General features: G+C 42.0%; 1 protein-coding gene and 1 long non-coding RNA gene across 3 annotated transcripts in view; one reads left to right on the top strand and one right to left on the bottom strand.

The window, feature by feature from the left end:
• Window positions 1-16,638, top strand: part of LOC311044580 — a 132,188-nt gene that overhangs the window by 80,535 nt on the left and 35,015 nt on the right. The window lies entirely within an intron of this gene.
• On the bottom strand, window positions 6,182-13,787 carry LOC311043831 (uncharacterized protein). 2 transcript variants are annotated; one of them, XM_084055203.1, is made up of 12 exons: window positions 13,583-13,787; window positions 11,816-11,972; window positions 11,575-11,710; window positions 10,845-10,958; window positions 10,030-10,737; window positions 9,635-9,709; window positions 9,395-9,442; window positions 9,159-9,255; window positions 8,890-9,018; window positions 8,492-8,583; window positions 8,065-8,265; window positions 6,182-6,904 (listed from the first exon to the last, which is right to left on the bottom strand). In XM_084055203.1, exons 5-8 carry the CDS (start codon window positions 10,131-10,133, stop codon window positions 9,162-9,164), a joined length of 321 nt encoding a protein of 106 aa, XP_083911329.1. In that variant the 5' UTR covers window positions 10,134-10,737; window positions 10,845-10,958; window positions 11,575-11,710; window positions 11,816-11,972; window positions 13,583-13,787; the 3' UTR covers window positions 6,182-6,904; window positions 8,065-8,265; window positions 8,492-8,583; window positions 8,890-9,018; window positions 9,159-9,161. The 2 variants fall into 2 exon arrangements, with proteins under 2 accessions (XP_083911329.1, XP_083911330.1); XM_084055204.1 differs by lacking the exons at window positions 10,845-10,958; window positions 11,575-11,710; window positions 11,816-11,972; window positions 13,583-13,787 and having other exon boundaries at window positions 9,635-10,537.

The raw sequence follows: 16,638 nt of genomic DNA, 5'->3' as shown, positions 1-16,638 counted from the left end.
CGTGGGCTTCATCCTACCGTAGGCTAAAATTTCACGTCTGGTCGGGACCAGTTGTTGACTTTAGCTGCGCCCGTTTATTCCATTCTAGACCTGCGGAGCAACATTGTCTGACTGTCTGACAGGCATCTAGACACATAATCCACTCCTAAATGTTTATCTACACTAATAAATAATCCCTGTGAAAATATAGCATTTTATAAAGTAATTTAAACAAACTGCTTTAACAGTCATTCAGATAAGATTGCAGATCTGGCTGCATTGAAAATAGCAGATCTACAAGCTCACAAGCGACGCATTGTGAGCTTGTAGATCTACTATTTTCAAAATATAGGACCGCTTTTGCGTCTGGAGCTAACTCTATGGTCGGGAGTCCCGCGGTCTGGACTCCCAACCATCTTTTCATGGACAGTGAGGTCTACAAACTTACAGTATAGGGACGTAAGTTCCTATGGTATGGAGTTATGTCATAGAGAGTTATATAGGCTACAACCTGGCTGGGTTAAGGATATAAACCTGACGCTCCAATCTCTTATAACGTGGGTGGCGGCACGGGATCACTGCAGTCTGCAGTGCAGACCGCCCGAGTCTCATGGGGAATATAGCCTACATGACTGCTTTAGTGTAACTCGAACGCGCACTGCTCGTAATGGGGTGAATAAATATACAAACGTATTCCATTCATGGCGATGTGAGTGGTATCATAATATGTCATTCATGTAGGCTACAAGCCTATGTGACTGCCAAAAATTGTACCATAACGGATTATGAAAGACACAGTTGGGCGCATGTGTGTGTGTGAGAGAGAGAGAGAGGCGTTTGCATGTGTGCGTGCGTGCGTGCGTGCGTGCGTGCGTGCGTGCGTGCGTGCGTGCGTGTGTGTGTGTGTGCATGTGTGACTTGACAGGCAGCGAGGCGAGGCGAGCCAACGAAACTCTTTCTTTGGTCGTATTCTGGTTCTTCATGTCGTAAAATCGGGGTGTTTCGAGAATATTTAAGGGCGTGTTATTTAAATGACGCTCGTTTTCAGACGTGAGATTTATCAAGGCTGGGACCAAATGTACGCTCGGATTGGCTGTGTAGGATTCGTTGATAAATGTGACTTCGACGTTGGTGTACGGCCGAATATATGGAAAAATATACACCGGTTTATACGCTGCGTTAATAAATGAGGGCCACTGTGCCTAACCCTAACCTTAACCCTAACCTCACAAACACTATCTTAACCCTAACCATAACCATATAACTATAGCCTCACAGAAACTATGCCTCACATTAATAAGAACCAGTATGCGCGCGCAGGCCGGCACCAAATGAACCCCACCGCTCATAAGATGCAATGTAAAAGTGGTCACAGCCTCACGTGTAAAAATGAATCCCATCAAACTTTCAGATGCTGTTTTTCTCCCAGTGTGGAGGAAGAATGTTTAGGATCTTTACTGTGATCTCTCGCTCTTGAAATATATAATCCTTGGTTTCTGTTGTGTGTAAACAATCTCACCACTCAAACAGAGAGCGTCTCCTTTCAAATCCCAATGGTTCTATTGAGCCCCCCGCCCACAGGAGTGGCCCAATTCTCTCACAACTTGCTACAAAAATCGCTCATGAAAAACTATATAATCTCCTACATTTAATTTTCCACCTTCACATGTGTCTCCTTCTCTAATAATCAAAAAGTGCTATATATTTCATCTCGCAATTTACTTCCGGATGGTTCGTTTTGCACCTTTTTTGCCACATCGGTCACGGGAAAGAAATAAGCGCTGGCGTGGTCTATGGAAACAAGCCCAAAAGTGCACCCAAATAAGCCCAATATCGCTTATACAAACAGTCAGACCTGGCAACGCAGCCTACGCCAATCATGGGTGAGAGATCTACAAGCAATGGGGCAGAGACGCCACCGTATCTTAGCAACAACGACAGCGCTCACTCTCATTGGCCGTGTCATTGCCAGGAGCAGTTTCCAGACAATGGCATCGCAGAGAGCTTGCTGTAGCCATCACATTCAGTCGCAGCAACGACGGACAGGGAGCTGTGATAGCTGGCATGTAGCTAACACTAACGTCGCTGTCATGCCTGCAGCGGCTGTGCAATCACTTTGTCAACAATGCACGTTCGTGCGGCGAATGTTAGTATTGCTGCTCACTTAGTCCATTGTACATGGTGTATATTGTCGGCCTTGTGTGGCTTGTGGAGAACTGTGTAGCTCCACTACAACTCCAGTTACTAATGTAATGGCAGGACCGCCCCGTGCAACGCACGTTTAGGCTGCATTATGGTAATGTTGTAATTTCACATAAATTCAGTCCAACTACGGCAGTGGCTCACAACCTTTTCAGGCCGCGCCCCCCCCCCCCCCATTTTGTTTGACTCCGTTCCACAAGTCAATATTGTGAAAATAGCATATCTACAAGCTCAAAACGCCTCACGTTGAGAGGCGTTGTAAGCTTGTAGATCGGCTATTTTCAACATGTTTGCCTCTTTCTTACATTATTTGACAATTTGGCCAATGTTTTATAGTATAGTTTGTTGACTACTTTTGTTGCAGTAATGGTCTTTTCCTTTACTTTCGTTGTTTTATTTTCTCCGCCAGGCCGAAAGGCATGGCGCCAGAGTTTCTTTTACCCCCTGTCCGTCCGTCCGTCCGTCTGTGGCTAGCTAATCTCCCGCATCGTTGGCTTGATCCCAGCAAAACTGTGCACACACACTCCCTGGATGCCAATTCTGAACCTCTGGCCCATTTTTTTCACATGCCCCTGTTATAGTGCCACCATCGCTTTTTGCAATACACATTTTTTTCACAGTACTCCTACATATTTTGTCCAAACATCACGCAAATCGGTACACAGTATCTCTATAGTCATTAAAAAAAACGGCTCTTTCAGTTTTCTCATATTCCATCCTGACTGGCTAAAAATGGCTTCCAAAGTTTGCAGAACTGCTCCGTTTTCACCAAAATGCCTCAAATTATGCACACAGCATGCACTTTCCGTGCAACTTCGCACCCACATTCCCACAAAGCCGAGGAAGAAATTCCACTGGATATTTTTCTAATCAGCCTCATGGTGGCGCTATAACAGCCCAATTTGTGTTTTACCTATAACTGCACCAATCTGTGTAAAACTTTGTATGTGAATCTCTAGAGGTCAAGGACAAACCTATTGCCCTGCATTTTCCACATCTACCTTTTATAGCGCCACCAGGAGGCCGACTTATGTAAAACATCTTTCTTTACATTACTCCTTCCGATTTTATCTAAATTTAACACAAATCGGTACACATGATCTCTACAGTCATGTGATCAAGACGGATCTGTTTAATTTTTCATATTCCATCCCGATTGGCTAACATTCACATCTACAGAATGCAGCGTCCCATTGCGGTCAACTTTGCACGCACATTCACACTATGTTGAGGAACAAGTGCTACCATTTAAAATTGGCCTGTGGGGGGTCCCCACCGACAGGTTGAGAACCACTGTATTAGGGGAGAGTCAGTGAGAGCTGGATAAACGAGGTAAAATGTGTCAAAAGGAGTCTGTACGGCTGTCGATAAATGAACACATGACGTCGGTGGGAGAGGAGATATTGGGTCTTTTGGACACACAGCAGCGTGGTGCTGATGTTTGTTGTGTGAAGCAGCTTAATGTCAGAGTGTTTGTGTTGGAGCGCCTCAGTGCGGCTGCAGAGTTCATGTGCAACCTCTTCCAGAGAGAGATAGAGACACTAGAAACTCTGCTGGAGAAAAAAAAACACTCTGTTGGGCATTGACTTTCATATGGACATTGCTCTACACACTGCAGGTATGTCTGTTACACACACAAAATCAAACTACACACTACAGGTATGATGCAGCGTTTGCATTCCAGCCAGCACGCCAGCGTACTTCCCATATGGTTTCAAGGTGGGCTAAACCATATGGACCCCATGTCGCCAATGTCAGCGGGATCCACTTCAGTCCCAACTGGGATGCCCTTGTGGGACATAGGTGTGTTCTACCTGGGCCTTAGGTGGGCCCCACCTAGCCAATTCTATGTGGGGCCGAGGTGGGTCTTAACTGCGATGCCCATGCGGGCTATAAGTAGCTTCTACCTGGCCCTTAGATGCGCCCCAACTAGCCACGTTTATGTGGGACCGAGGCCGGTCCTAACTGGGCGCGACGCGAGGCCCGCGTAGCGGGCCGAGCTTCTAGTAATAGCAATTTAAAGCAGTTGTCCCCCAAACCCCTCCTCCAGTGGCTGTCATAAAATAAAACGAAGGGAGCCTCTGATCATGGCACCGGAACCTGCTTGGCTCACGCAGCTGCAGCCCGTCAAGCCTAATTTATGCTCCGTCCCGCAAAGATGTCGCGTGCAGAGAACACGCAGAGAATAGCAGACCTCCAAGCTCACAACGGTCGCATCCGTGACGCGGTTGTGAGCTTGTATGTCAGCTACTCTAAGCACGCAATACTGTTGCGTGATGAAGTATATATGACTTGGTAGGGCGCGCCTCAATAGCCAACACACAAAAGGAGGTTGAATGAACTGAAAACCAAGACAACAGGTTTGGGGATCTGTTGGGAATTGATTACATGAAACAGTCACCTGTGCGTCCACTTTCAATGTTGGTAAACAAATAATTGGTATATAACCTCACAAACACTATGCCTAACCCTAACCTCAAAACCACGCAAACAACCCACCTAGGTGAAACGCCGGGAAAGGAGATTTGCGCATACTGTAGTAACGCGAGCTCCACCAATCACAGATGTCGCTGCTACACATTAGGTGGCTACAGGTGGAGGTATAGGATTGTGGGTAGTGAAGTTTTTCTCCATGACATTGCGAATGAATGAATGTTTTTTCTCACAGACATGCTTCGCATGTTATTGTCACAGTCTCTGTCTGTGTCCTTGTGTTCTCTGTGTGTTTGTGTCTGTGTCTTTGTGAGTGGGCGTGTGTGTGTGTGTGTGTGTGTGTGTGTGTGGGCGTAGGCATGGCTCCAGCTTCCAGCTTGGCACACCTGTTACCAGTTCCCTCATCATCTCCCTCACCTGCCTGCCATCAGCTCACCACCTCCACAGTCTATAAAGCCCTGTGTGGTCTTCTCTCGACAGGCTGCCATATTGTTTCACAATCTCAGATGTGTGGTAACGCTTCTTGCCAGTAAACCTCTAGTGTATAGTGAATCCTTGTTGTTGCTCCTTGTGTTCTTGGCAAAAAAGGTTACCACTTAAGTGTGTGTTCAAAAAAAATTTAGCAGATCTACAAGCTCACAATGTATCGCAAAAACTCATGTGTTTTTGCCTGTGTTTTCACCTGTAATGATATGCCCACAAAATACGTTTTAAAGTGATTAATGTGAATTAATGTTTGCAGAAATAAAACAAGTGTCTTTAAGAGTCAATCTAAAATCAGATTAATCAAAAAAAAAAAAAAAGAGCTGTGGAGATATTCAATTCAATCATTATTTCAGACTCAAGGTCCATATCACATACCAGATGATGAAATACACCACCAATAAATAAGATAAAAACAAAACGGAAGAGGAAAAAACGATCAGAACCTCTTCACAGGGTTGATTAAAATCACAATAGTTGTCAGACTCTTCTAAACGACACATTAATTCATACATTAATTAAAAGGGCTTGACAGGTAGGTAACCCCAAGTTCAGGGGTACAGCTGTCTGGCGCTGTGCCATCTTGGTACCCTCACCAGCAACAGCAACCCAGAGGAAAAATCTGCTTCTCATTTTAATCTCAGATGCTTCTCTTGAGCAACCAGCTTTTATTTCTCATTTGAAGATCACTTAAAGATCACCTATGGATTTTATGGCTCCTAACTTGAATACTAGGATCCGTAAGCGAGACATAGGGGGAGACAGCGGTATATACATTAGAGCTGTATTTGAGAGATAGATGAGGAATAGACAAGATACAATAAGAGCTGTATTTGGGAGATAAATGAGACATGGGCGAGATACATTAAAAGCTGTATTTGAGAGATACATGAGACATAGGCGAGATACATTAAGAGCTGTATTTGAGTGATAAATGAGGCATAGGTGAGATCTCCCTATTGGCTTTGTTAAGTCTCTTTAGCTTCTCATTGAGACATACATTAGCAATAATTGAGATTTAATTTCCCATTTCTCATTGAGGTATAAATGAGTGAACATGCTAATAAATATTTAAAAAACAGCATTAATTGTGGCAAAAACACATTTATTGAAGTATCCACAAACAGCAGGCAGCTTTAACATATATTTATATGTACAAAAACAAAAATGTATTGGCATCAATTTACATAAAAGTTGAAACTTAGGTATACTGGGAGTGGGGAGACTAAAACTAAGACGAAAAATGTTCTACCTTTTTCCACTGACAAACTAAATGGAAACTAAATAAAAGCTATGATGACTAAATATACTGACAATTTCGTCAACAAATAACTAGACTAAAATGTTAGGAAGGGACTAGTGGACAAGCGATCTAGTATATGTCATCTTACAATTAGTTGCATGCTGAAAATTGCAGATCTACAAGCTCACGTGTCGCGGTGCAACGTGTTGTGAGCTTGTAGATTGGCTATTTTCAGCAAGTGTAAAAACAGTCATTACGACGGCATCAAGGCCCGACAAAATACATTTTTAGTCGACTAAATCAACTGTAGATTTAGTCGACTAAAATCTTATGACATTTAGTTGACTAAAACTAGACTAACACTAAAACATTCCAGGTGACTAAACTAAGTGAAAACTATTCAAGAGACTAATGACTAAAACTAAAATCTGCTGCCAAAAACACTGGGGAGTACATAGTCCTTTGCAGCACGGCTTCGGCACTTGTTGGTCATGGCTTTCTTCAAGCCCTCTTCACTGAAACCATTGGTCCATGATGCCAGAGAGGAACACCGCAAGACGTAGTCTGCAGACAGAGAAGATGACATGACACAAGTCAGTCAACATGGGTTTCCCCCGGTTAAATATATACATTTTAAAGACTATATGACTCTACAGACTGAGCACAGCATAGCCACAGACGAGGCCAACCTGGTTCAGAGTGTACTGTACGTCCCACCAGCGCAACATGTTGGAACATGCATTTTTTTTACTGCACAAAGGCAGCCAAATTGCCCAATGATAATGTATTGGTGACATCATAAATTGAGAATATAATTTACAAAACCAAGATTTGTCAAGGATCAAGTATATTTATATGTCCCAAGCTGGGCCTTTCACAGCAGATAATAAACGCCCTAAAACACAATACAGTAAGACAGACATGTGTATATTGTCACAAGATACCCCCAACAATCTTCTTAGCCCCCTTAAAAGGAGAATTCCATGCTAGAATGCTTTCTTACCTTTCTTTGTAGTTGTTACGTCCCCACCAAAGAGGTCCAGGTGTTTATTTTGTGCAAAAACTCCTTATTGCCTATTTCCCCTACCGTAGGCCCTCAATGAATTGCATTGAATGGGAATTGAATGGGGCTATGGGGTGTTGTGCTAATTCGCTTATTTCCATCGAAATAAGTAGTAAAGTGTGCCGCTTGGGATATTATTTACATTATGGAAAGAGGATATATACAAAAATAATAATAATTTTGAGCAAAAGAAATAAGCGAATTAGCACAACACCCCATAGCCCCATTCAATGCAATTCATTTAGGGCTCATGGTAGGGGAAATAAGGCCAATAAGGAGCTTTTGCACAAAATAACACCTGGACCTCTTTGGTGTGTACTTAACAACTACAAAGAAAGGTAAGAAAGCCTTTTAGTATGGAATTCTCCTTTAAGGGCATTTTTCTGTCTAATACCTAGATTATCATACCAGCAAATAGCAGCAAAGTATATGACAGATTCAATGAAGGCTCTATATCATTGATTTGTTTACCTGAAACCTGGCTAACTTCCTTAAACAGAAAAGGCACTGCTGGCCTTTCTTGCAAACAATTTCAGTATTGGAATCGAATTTCAGACGATTGTCGATTATGGTCCCAAGATATCTATAAGTGGTTACCAACTCCACTGACTGGCCATCTATAACACTACTCTGAGGAACTAGTGGTGTGACAAATACTTACTGAACAGTGCATCCCTCCTCGCCTCATCCAGTTTGTTCTTCCCCTCTGGGATGACACCATGCTTTCCGCATATGACGGCATTGCGGCACTCCTCATGGGTGAAGAACACCTCGAACAACGCGTGGAATAGCCTCTTGCAGTCCTTCCTGGCACGCTGGTGTATGGCTGCCAGCTGCACAGAGGAAATCAACTGTCCACAGCCTGTGAATAGAGAGCGAGCAATTAACCAACTGCATTTTAAGACATCAGTTTTGCACTTGTAAGGCTCAGCTACATTGACCCCTTTCTGCGCTCAGTGCACCATGAAAACAGACAACTGTGACCTTCTGAAAACTTCACTATCTAGTTGCAGCTCACAACACGGATCACTCGCTACCAAGAACGTCAGGTTCAGTGTGAAATGTATGGCAAACGTAAACATCCATACCTGGATATAGCTCCTGCTGCCCGAGACTGGACACTCCAGACTCTAGGTCACCAGGGTGATAAAGCCCTTCAGTGCGTCTAGTTGCTCAGAGCCTAGAACAAAGACAAAAAAATCTGAGTCTACTGAGTGTATTTGTAAAACAATAAGATTGAGTACTGTTCTATATAGCTCTACAGTATATTCTGATAGCAGTCATTGATGAGTATTTGTTCAGTAGCAGGGGTCGATCTCCCCTGCTCTTCAGTAAACAGAAAATGTAGGGATATTTTGGGATACCAAAGTTTTCCAGTCATGTCAGAGAACTCACAAAAGAGGTACAGGATAAAGTAAAGTTTCAAGTGAGACAAATAAATTAGCAGACAACTGAAAACTGTAACATTACAGGCAATAAAACTTACTGATACTGGAGAGCACAGTGGTTATCCTCCTCAACTGGAGCTGGAGCTTCTCCACCTCAAACCGACAAGAGTCGCAAGGCTGCCACCCTTGACCCTCTGGTATGCTCTGGTCCGATGGATTTGGTTGACCTGGAAAGATTGAAAGCACGTCAAAAACTGTAAAGAAAAGTAAAAAAAAAAAAAAAAGTAGAATGCAAAACTCATCTATGAATCCTGAATTTGAAGGACAACAGTGCCAAGTCTGCTGACACTTAGCTGAGGAACCACACCTTCTACTGGAGCATCACTGGACGGAGATGGAGGTTGCAGTACACTGGGTGTTTCTTGGTTCCACTGATCCAAGTCCATATATGTAGCTGCATACGGCTGTGCAGAAAAGAGAAAAGGCCCTTAATTGTACTTGGTCAAAAATCATCAAAACTATAGGCTACTATACAAGCTCATAGCGCAGCACCGAGTGCTGTGCTCCGAGCGTGTAGGTCTAAATGGGTTAAGAAAGACATACCTCATCAACAGGTCGGCAGGCCTGTGTAGAAGAGGCTGGAGGGTATGGCTGTAGATCGGGGTAAAAGGTATCACAAGGTTACAGAGACATAGAAAAGTAACCTTAGTTTGTAGTCTGTCAAAGATCTTTAAAAAATAGCTATGCCTTTATGCAATGCATTGTGGATTTTAGATAGACCAATCAAAAGCAATGTGGAATGTAATACAAGTCACAAATAAATTCAATCTAAAGAAAACATACCTCTTCAACAGGTCGACAGGCCTGTGTAGAGGCCGAAGGGCATGGCTGTAGACCATAGTTAAATGGGTCATAAGGCTGAGAGACAGAAAAATGACATTAGTTTGTAGTCTGTCAAAGATCAGTACAAATACATTTACTAAATGAAGTTGTGTTCAATGGAGTGTTGTGTTCATCACATAACATTCACCACAGTATAAATACACCCGAGATCAGTTGACTCAAATGAATTCCCCCCTCCTCCCCAACAAACCTTCTCATCCACAGCTTTGCCCTGCGATACTGTTAAATTTGAGCAGAAGGTGTGGTCTCTTACTACTAGTGAACCAACACTTACAGTATATCTGAAATGTTACAAAGTCACAACTTAAATGTAGACATTAAATGGAACATTTTACCGTGTCAAGAGCTGGGCAGAGGGCCTGGGGAAAGACCGGTGTGGCCCAAGGGCTAGCCCCACTTGAAAACGGATCATAAAGCTGGAGACATAGCAAAATAACATTAGCGGTAGTTTGTAGTCTGTCAAATTGAAAATCTACAGCCAATTGTAGATTAACTAACCAACACTTACGACATTTTTATCTTTAACCCATTTTGTACGGGACTCCTTTTGGTGTTTTAAGCATTATGTTATACTTTAGCTATTGAAAAATAGCAGATCTACAATCTCATAGCCCGGCACTTTTTGAAAAAACGTGAAAATGTAGTGCTTTGTAAATGTAAAATGTATATCTTTGGATATATTTTTTCAGAGCGTTTTTAACTGACATCTTTGCTTCAGGGGGGTCCCTGGAACAACATATTTTCAGATGGTGGTCGGCGGCCAATTACATATAATCTTGGGGGTCCTTGACATAAAAATGTTTGAGAATGACTGACATAGAAACAGGGTTTTTTCAGAAAACTGTCAGGACATTTTTTTTTCAGAAAACTGTCAGGACATTTGTAGAATCGTTCCCAGGTCTAAATGGGTTAAGTAAAGACCTTACATAGTATTGAAAAGAACATTGTACCGTGTCAGGAATCTGTGGACAGAAGCTCTGGGTATGGACTGGTGTGATGGCCTTAGGGCTTGCTAGCTGTGGTGCAGACCATTGAGCAGAAGGCTGGAGAGACATGAAATCTAACATTAGAAAAAAATATCTGAAAATAAACCAAAACAAAAAAAGAGAAAAAGGGCGTGGAACCAAAACTCTTGAGGCATAAAACTCACACGGCAAACAAGTCCGTTAAGGAGATGTCAAAAGTCCATTCAGGCAGGATGTCTAAACCAGCAGGCATCCACCGGGGTGAGGAACTCATGGTTGGAAATCAGTGACATGACAATCTGGAAGGGCACAAAAAAGAACAATATAAGTATTGAAAGCTGATTATGAGGTGTAGGTGGGAAGACAAGCAGAGAAGGTCAGGTATCTACAGGGCTGAGAATTGGGGACAGTTGTCATGTGAGACAGGTGATGAGGAAAGGTGTGTGGACAGTTAGAAGATGGCAGGTCTGGGGAGGTGAGGGGCAATCCAGAAACTGCCCTGTGATCCTTTCTTCTTACATTAGTTGACTTTCCCTTTTCTGAACAACACCTAATAGGTAAAGTCCTTTTGCACACCTACTTACAAAGGACATGCAGTTACACAGGAGATGACAGCCAACGTAGAGAAGAAAATAAGTGGTCCTGCACACCATATTCAATTACTTAAGATTTATTTGCTTAACTACCTAATGAAGGTCAGCTAATCGAAACGTTCTTACAAATAGATAAATAAAATGTAACTTAAGACAGTGTTCTGACCACTTCTTTACTTCTGAACAACTCCTAAAATCAGAGCCTGAGATAGAGATCTAAAAAAAACTAATTAAGTAATAAAACTCTACTAAAATATGACCATGACAATGTCATTCATATAGTGGGGAAGAGAATGGTCCAAATGTTTTGCACATAACTTACACTCAAAGCCAATCGAAGTCCATCAATTGCTTCAGGAGGGAGGAGACAGGAGGACAAACCCACTTTTCTGGCTGAGCAGCTTTGTTGTTTGGTGCCACCACCAAATTGCGCCAATGGGTTGATCCCAACGAAACATCTGAAATCACAAAACACATATGGAAAAGGTGCACTCACAGCTGTTCTACAAGAGAGCACATCTTTTGAGTTACACATGATGGTTCTACTTCAAGCAGAAAGTTACCTTTGAATGAATTCCAGTGTGTAACAGGCGTGCTCCTCCTGGTACACCAAAGTTGTAATAACTGGAAAACTGCCATTCCAGCCAGGAAGTTGATCTGTGGAGCCACAACGACCGACCTCAATGCTCAGCATCCATTGTGTAGCTGTGAGAACTTCACCTAAAGATAATTTGACATATATGGTTTGCATGTTAACAGTGTTTGTCTGTTGCTTTCCACATAACAATAGACTGTTAAACTAAAACATGACCTCCATATAGTCTCCGTATTTGCAATGCTTTAAAACAGATTAGAAAAAAACAGTAAAAGTGTGCAGACTAAACTCAGTGTTAATTTAACTGTCTTAAGCAGGGGTCTTCAACAGGGGGTCCTCAGAATAACTACAAGGGGTCAGAATTACTACAGGGGGTCCACCAAATCTTTGTGTGATATGATTATATGTTAATTTAACTGTCTTAAGCAGGGGTCTTCAACAGGGGGTCCGGGACCCCAAGGGGGTCCTCAGAATTACTACAGGGGGTCCGCCAAATCTTTGTGTGATATGATTATTTATTTTACCTTAACCAATTGAACCTTAGCATCCCTTTTGTGAGGAGAACTTTAGCCAAAAATAGCAGATCTACAAGCTCACAACGCCTCACGCTGCAAGCTTGTAGATCAGCTATTTTTGGCAAAGAGGGAAAAAGAGCACACCAAGTAAACAAAAAAAGTTGAATCTGAAACACAATTTTATACAATATAGAGGGGGTCCCTGCCTCATCTCTCTCTCAGCTAGGGGGTCCATGGCCTGAAAACGTTGAAGACCCCTGGTCTTAAGGATCCATTCATTCCATTGGTACATTTGTACTCTCTTTCCCTAAATTAAATGATTTTACTTTGTACTGTAGGTTCAAAACAAAATTCATAGATGTAATAATAATAATAATAATAATAATAATAATAATGAATTACAGTCAAAACAAATGAGGCCAACATTAGCTCTCACTGATGTGGTCTGATTTATACCTGAAATAAACAATGACATCATGCACCACATGGAAATTAATATGCTAATGCCATGTCTAAGACTGTGTTGCACGCCCCAAAAAAACTGATTTGAAAGCTCACAATGCGTCGCTGTGAGCTTGTAGATCAGTGATGTTTGGGCATGCGTGAGTCTGTAACCCCCTGTATTATGACAGTCATGACGAAACTTCAACCTGGTGTTTGCACGTTCTCCATGTAATGCCCTACATCTACATTAACGTTCAGATTTCAAATATAAAGTGCTTACCCCATGGCCACGGATGTTACAATCCACTTCGGGTCGGTGTAAGTACCCGTATATTCCGGATTGTTAAAAAAAAAGCATTTTAATCCGATCGGTGGCCATTTTGTCATAGAGTTATAATGTAACAGAGTGCAGTACTCCTCCCAACCGATAGGGTCAAGTAGTTGAAAGCGTACAGAAATACGGAGAAAATGGCCATCGATCGAATTAAAATGCTTTTTATTGAACAATACAGACGATACGGGTATTGCCGAGTGCCCGAGTAGACTTGTAACATCCGTGACCATCGATTGAGCACTTTATATTTAAAATCTGAACGTTTATGCAGATGTACAGGTTGTAAATGGAGAAAGTGCAAAAAACTGGTTGAAGTTCGGCCGTGACGCTCGTGACGGACGAGCGTCGTGTGATCCATAGCTAATACACGACAAATGCACGACGTTTACGATACTAACAAGTTGGATAACACACTTTAATTCCATAAAGTAATTCATCTTACCTGTTATCTAGTAGAGTAGAAGCACGGAAGCAACTGGTTTGTAAATAAATGTTCTCTTAGCCGACGGTTAGTTTCTCTGGCTGAACCCGACCGGCCGGTTCAAAACTGATAAGCTCCGCCTTGAACAGCTGCGTGACGTAATGACGTAATGTCGCACTGTAGGTCTGGTCAGGTTCTCAACCTGTGGGTCGGGACCCCCAGGGGATCCCCACCTGATTGGGGGGGATCTGTAGGTGGCAGTGACAGTGAAGTGACAATTTAAGTAGGCCTAACCCTTTTAATACCTAAAAAAAAAAAAAAATACTGCATCAAAAGTAATCAACAAACTATATTAAAAAAATGGTTGAAGAAAAAAAAGAAAATAGCTGATCTGCAATAAGAAGTTATAGATTTTTGAAATAGTTCAAAGTTAAGCTTTTCTCACATTTTTCAAAAATATTTTTTTTAAATTAAAAAACATGTTTTCAGACTCAAAAGAGGACGCTGAATCGAATAGGCTAGGTCTCGATTTTGTATGACCCTTATAAAGTGGTTTAAACAAGCCTTAAAATTTCATAAACTTGGAAGCTTTTTTCACAAACATATTATTATTATTATTATTTTATTTTGACCCTTCCACCCTCAAATTTAGATCATTTTGAGTCGAATGGTAGGTTACACAATAGTCTAGTATTGTTTAATAGGGAAGTTATAGATTTTTGAAATAGTTCAAAGTTTATCTTTTCTCACATTTTTTAAAAATATTTTATTTTTAAATTTAAAAACACTTTTTCTGACTCAGAAAAGGACGCTGAATTGAATGGAATAGGTCTCGATTTTCTAGGACCTAGGGAAATACAAAAGCTCACCAAAAAGATTGGACGTTGACTTTTGTCACAAAAGTTAGCACAAAATCTGGAACTAATCGCTCCAGATATTTTTTAAAAATCTAAAACTTCTCTCCATCCATATTGAGAGTAAGCCGGATATTTTGGCACCAGCCCTGATTTTTTTTGACACTGATAAAGCTCAAAGTTCAGCGAAAAGACTGCAAAGGTCAACTCTTGCTAAAATTTTAGAAATTATATTTTTCTTCGAGACTCTGGTTTTAGACAAATATGATGACACTGATTCCAAATATTTACGTTTTATTTTTCTCGGAAAACAGGAAGTGCCTCAAAAGGCCACTTCCTGGTTGGTTTTAGGGTGTTCCAGGCCCGTGATTTCCCCGATATATTTTTTTCCTAAATCTACACGTAAAATAATGCCAAAAGTCGAGATGATCAAACCCTGATATCAAATCATGATTTAATTATCCTTTAATTGGCTATGGTTACGGCTTCGCTATCTTGCTCAATATCTCGAATAAGATAAGGACTTAGGGTCCACTTTTTGGATATGTTGTAGAACTGGCTGAGACGCACGCATGGATGTCTTGTTTGTCCCGTTACGGCACTTTTTTTTTTTGACTTTGTCCTTTGGTATGGTCTTAAGGTTTAAGACTCTATGAGCCTTCCAAAAGTATAGAAGGTCAACTTAGGAGTGTCGTACCGTGACAAACAAGACATCCTCGTGTGCGCCTTAGCGAGTTGTACAACATATCCAAAAGGCGGATTCTAAAGATGTATGGTTATTGAGATATATCACTTTATTGCACGTATTAACTTGACATTGGACCCTAGCCAATTCTCTCGTAGAAGCGCTGCTGCGCTGAAAATAGCAGATCTACAAGCTCACAACGCGTTGCGATGCGACCTGTTGTGAGCTTGTAGATCTGCTATTTTCAAATAGCCAATGCAGCCATACAGATCTGCAAGCTTAACCGAATGACTGTTAAAGAAGTTTGTTTAAATTAGTTTATAAAATGATATATTTTCACAGCGATTATTTATTAGTGTAGATATACATTTATGAGTGGATTATGTGTCCAGATGCCTCTCAGTCAAACAATGCTTGCTCCGCAGGTCTAGGATGGAATAAACGGGTGCAGCCAACGTCAACAACTGGTCTCGACCAGACGTGAGATTTCAGCCTACCGTAGGATAAAGCCCACGTCAGGATATATTGATAAATGCCGAAAGGTGCGGTGATCTCGCCGTACGCCCATTATTTGGGCTGCACCGCGTTGATAAATGAGGGCCAAGGTGTGGGCCAACATGCATGCTGTTCAGTTTGTCTTTCAGAAGGGGGGGGGGGGCTGTATGGTGTTAAAGGCGCTTCGAAAATCAAAAAATAATATCCTCACAGCACCACTTTCCTTGTCCAGGTATGTACTGTAGTCGAAGCTATTGAGGTCAGAATTAAAATCCCTGTATAAGGTTGCAGGCACCCCAACTTTAAGGTGGTTCCCTAGGCCTAGTAGAGCCTAGGGAAGTTGAATCGCATTCATTTTAATTGTTTATGATACTAGTCACCTATTTCTTGGATTATGAACGTTGTCCCAAACGTTCATAATCTATCACGTGGTTTCCCAGTTTTTGTTGCCAGACCCAGGGGGTCGGCCTACATGAGGCTTTGTCCGTCCCCCTTTCGTCCATACATGGGCATAACTCGGTCCCTTTCGTCCTTACATGGGCATAACACGGTCTGTCCCCCTTTCGTCCATACATGGGCGTAAAAGTCTGTCCCCCTTTCGTCCATACATGGGCATAAAAGGGAATTTATTCTGGGTCTGGCAGAACCAGGTCTCCTGGTCTTGTTACTCTCCGCCAGGAGAGTATTGTTATCACTGCGTTTTCACTTTCTAAACATGACACACCGATTGGTCAAGCCTCACGTGACACGTGAAATACTGTGATCTGATTGGCTAGTGACGACATGATGCCTATATATACATGGCATCATTTTGACAGTGTCTCCGCCACTGTCAAAATGAGGTAAGACGGGAACCATGAAATGGCTGCATGGCTGATACATAATTGGCAGATAGGACAGATAGGACATTTATATAGACAAGAGGGATATGACACTTACACAGACAGGACGGACAGTGTACAGACAGGACGGATAGGACACTTATACAGACAGGACGGATAGGACACTTATACAGACAGGACGGATCGGACACTTACACAGAC

Source organism: Gymnoscopelus microlampas (genome assembly GCF_963454915.1).
Source record: "Gymnoscopelus microlampas genome assembly, chromosome: 4".
Taxonomy (NCBI): domain Eukaryota; kingdom Metazoa; phylum Chordata; class Actinopteri; order Myctophiformes; family Myctophidae; genus Gymnoscopelus; species Gymnoscopelus microlampas.
The sequence above is the reverse complement of the archived record's forward strand: the minus strand, read 5'-3'. Positions and strand labels throughout refer to the sequence as shown.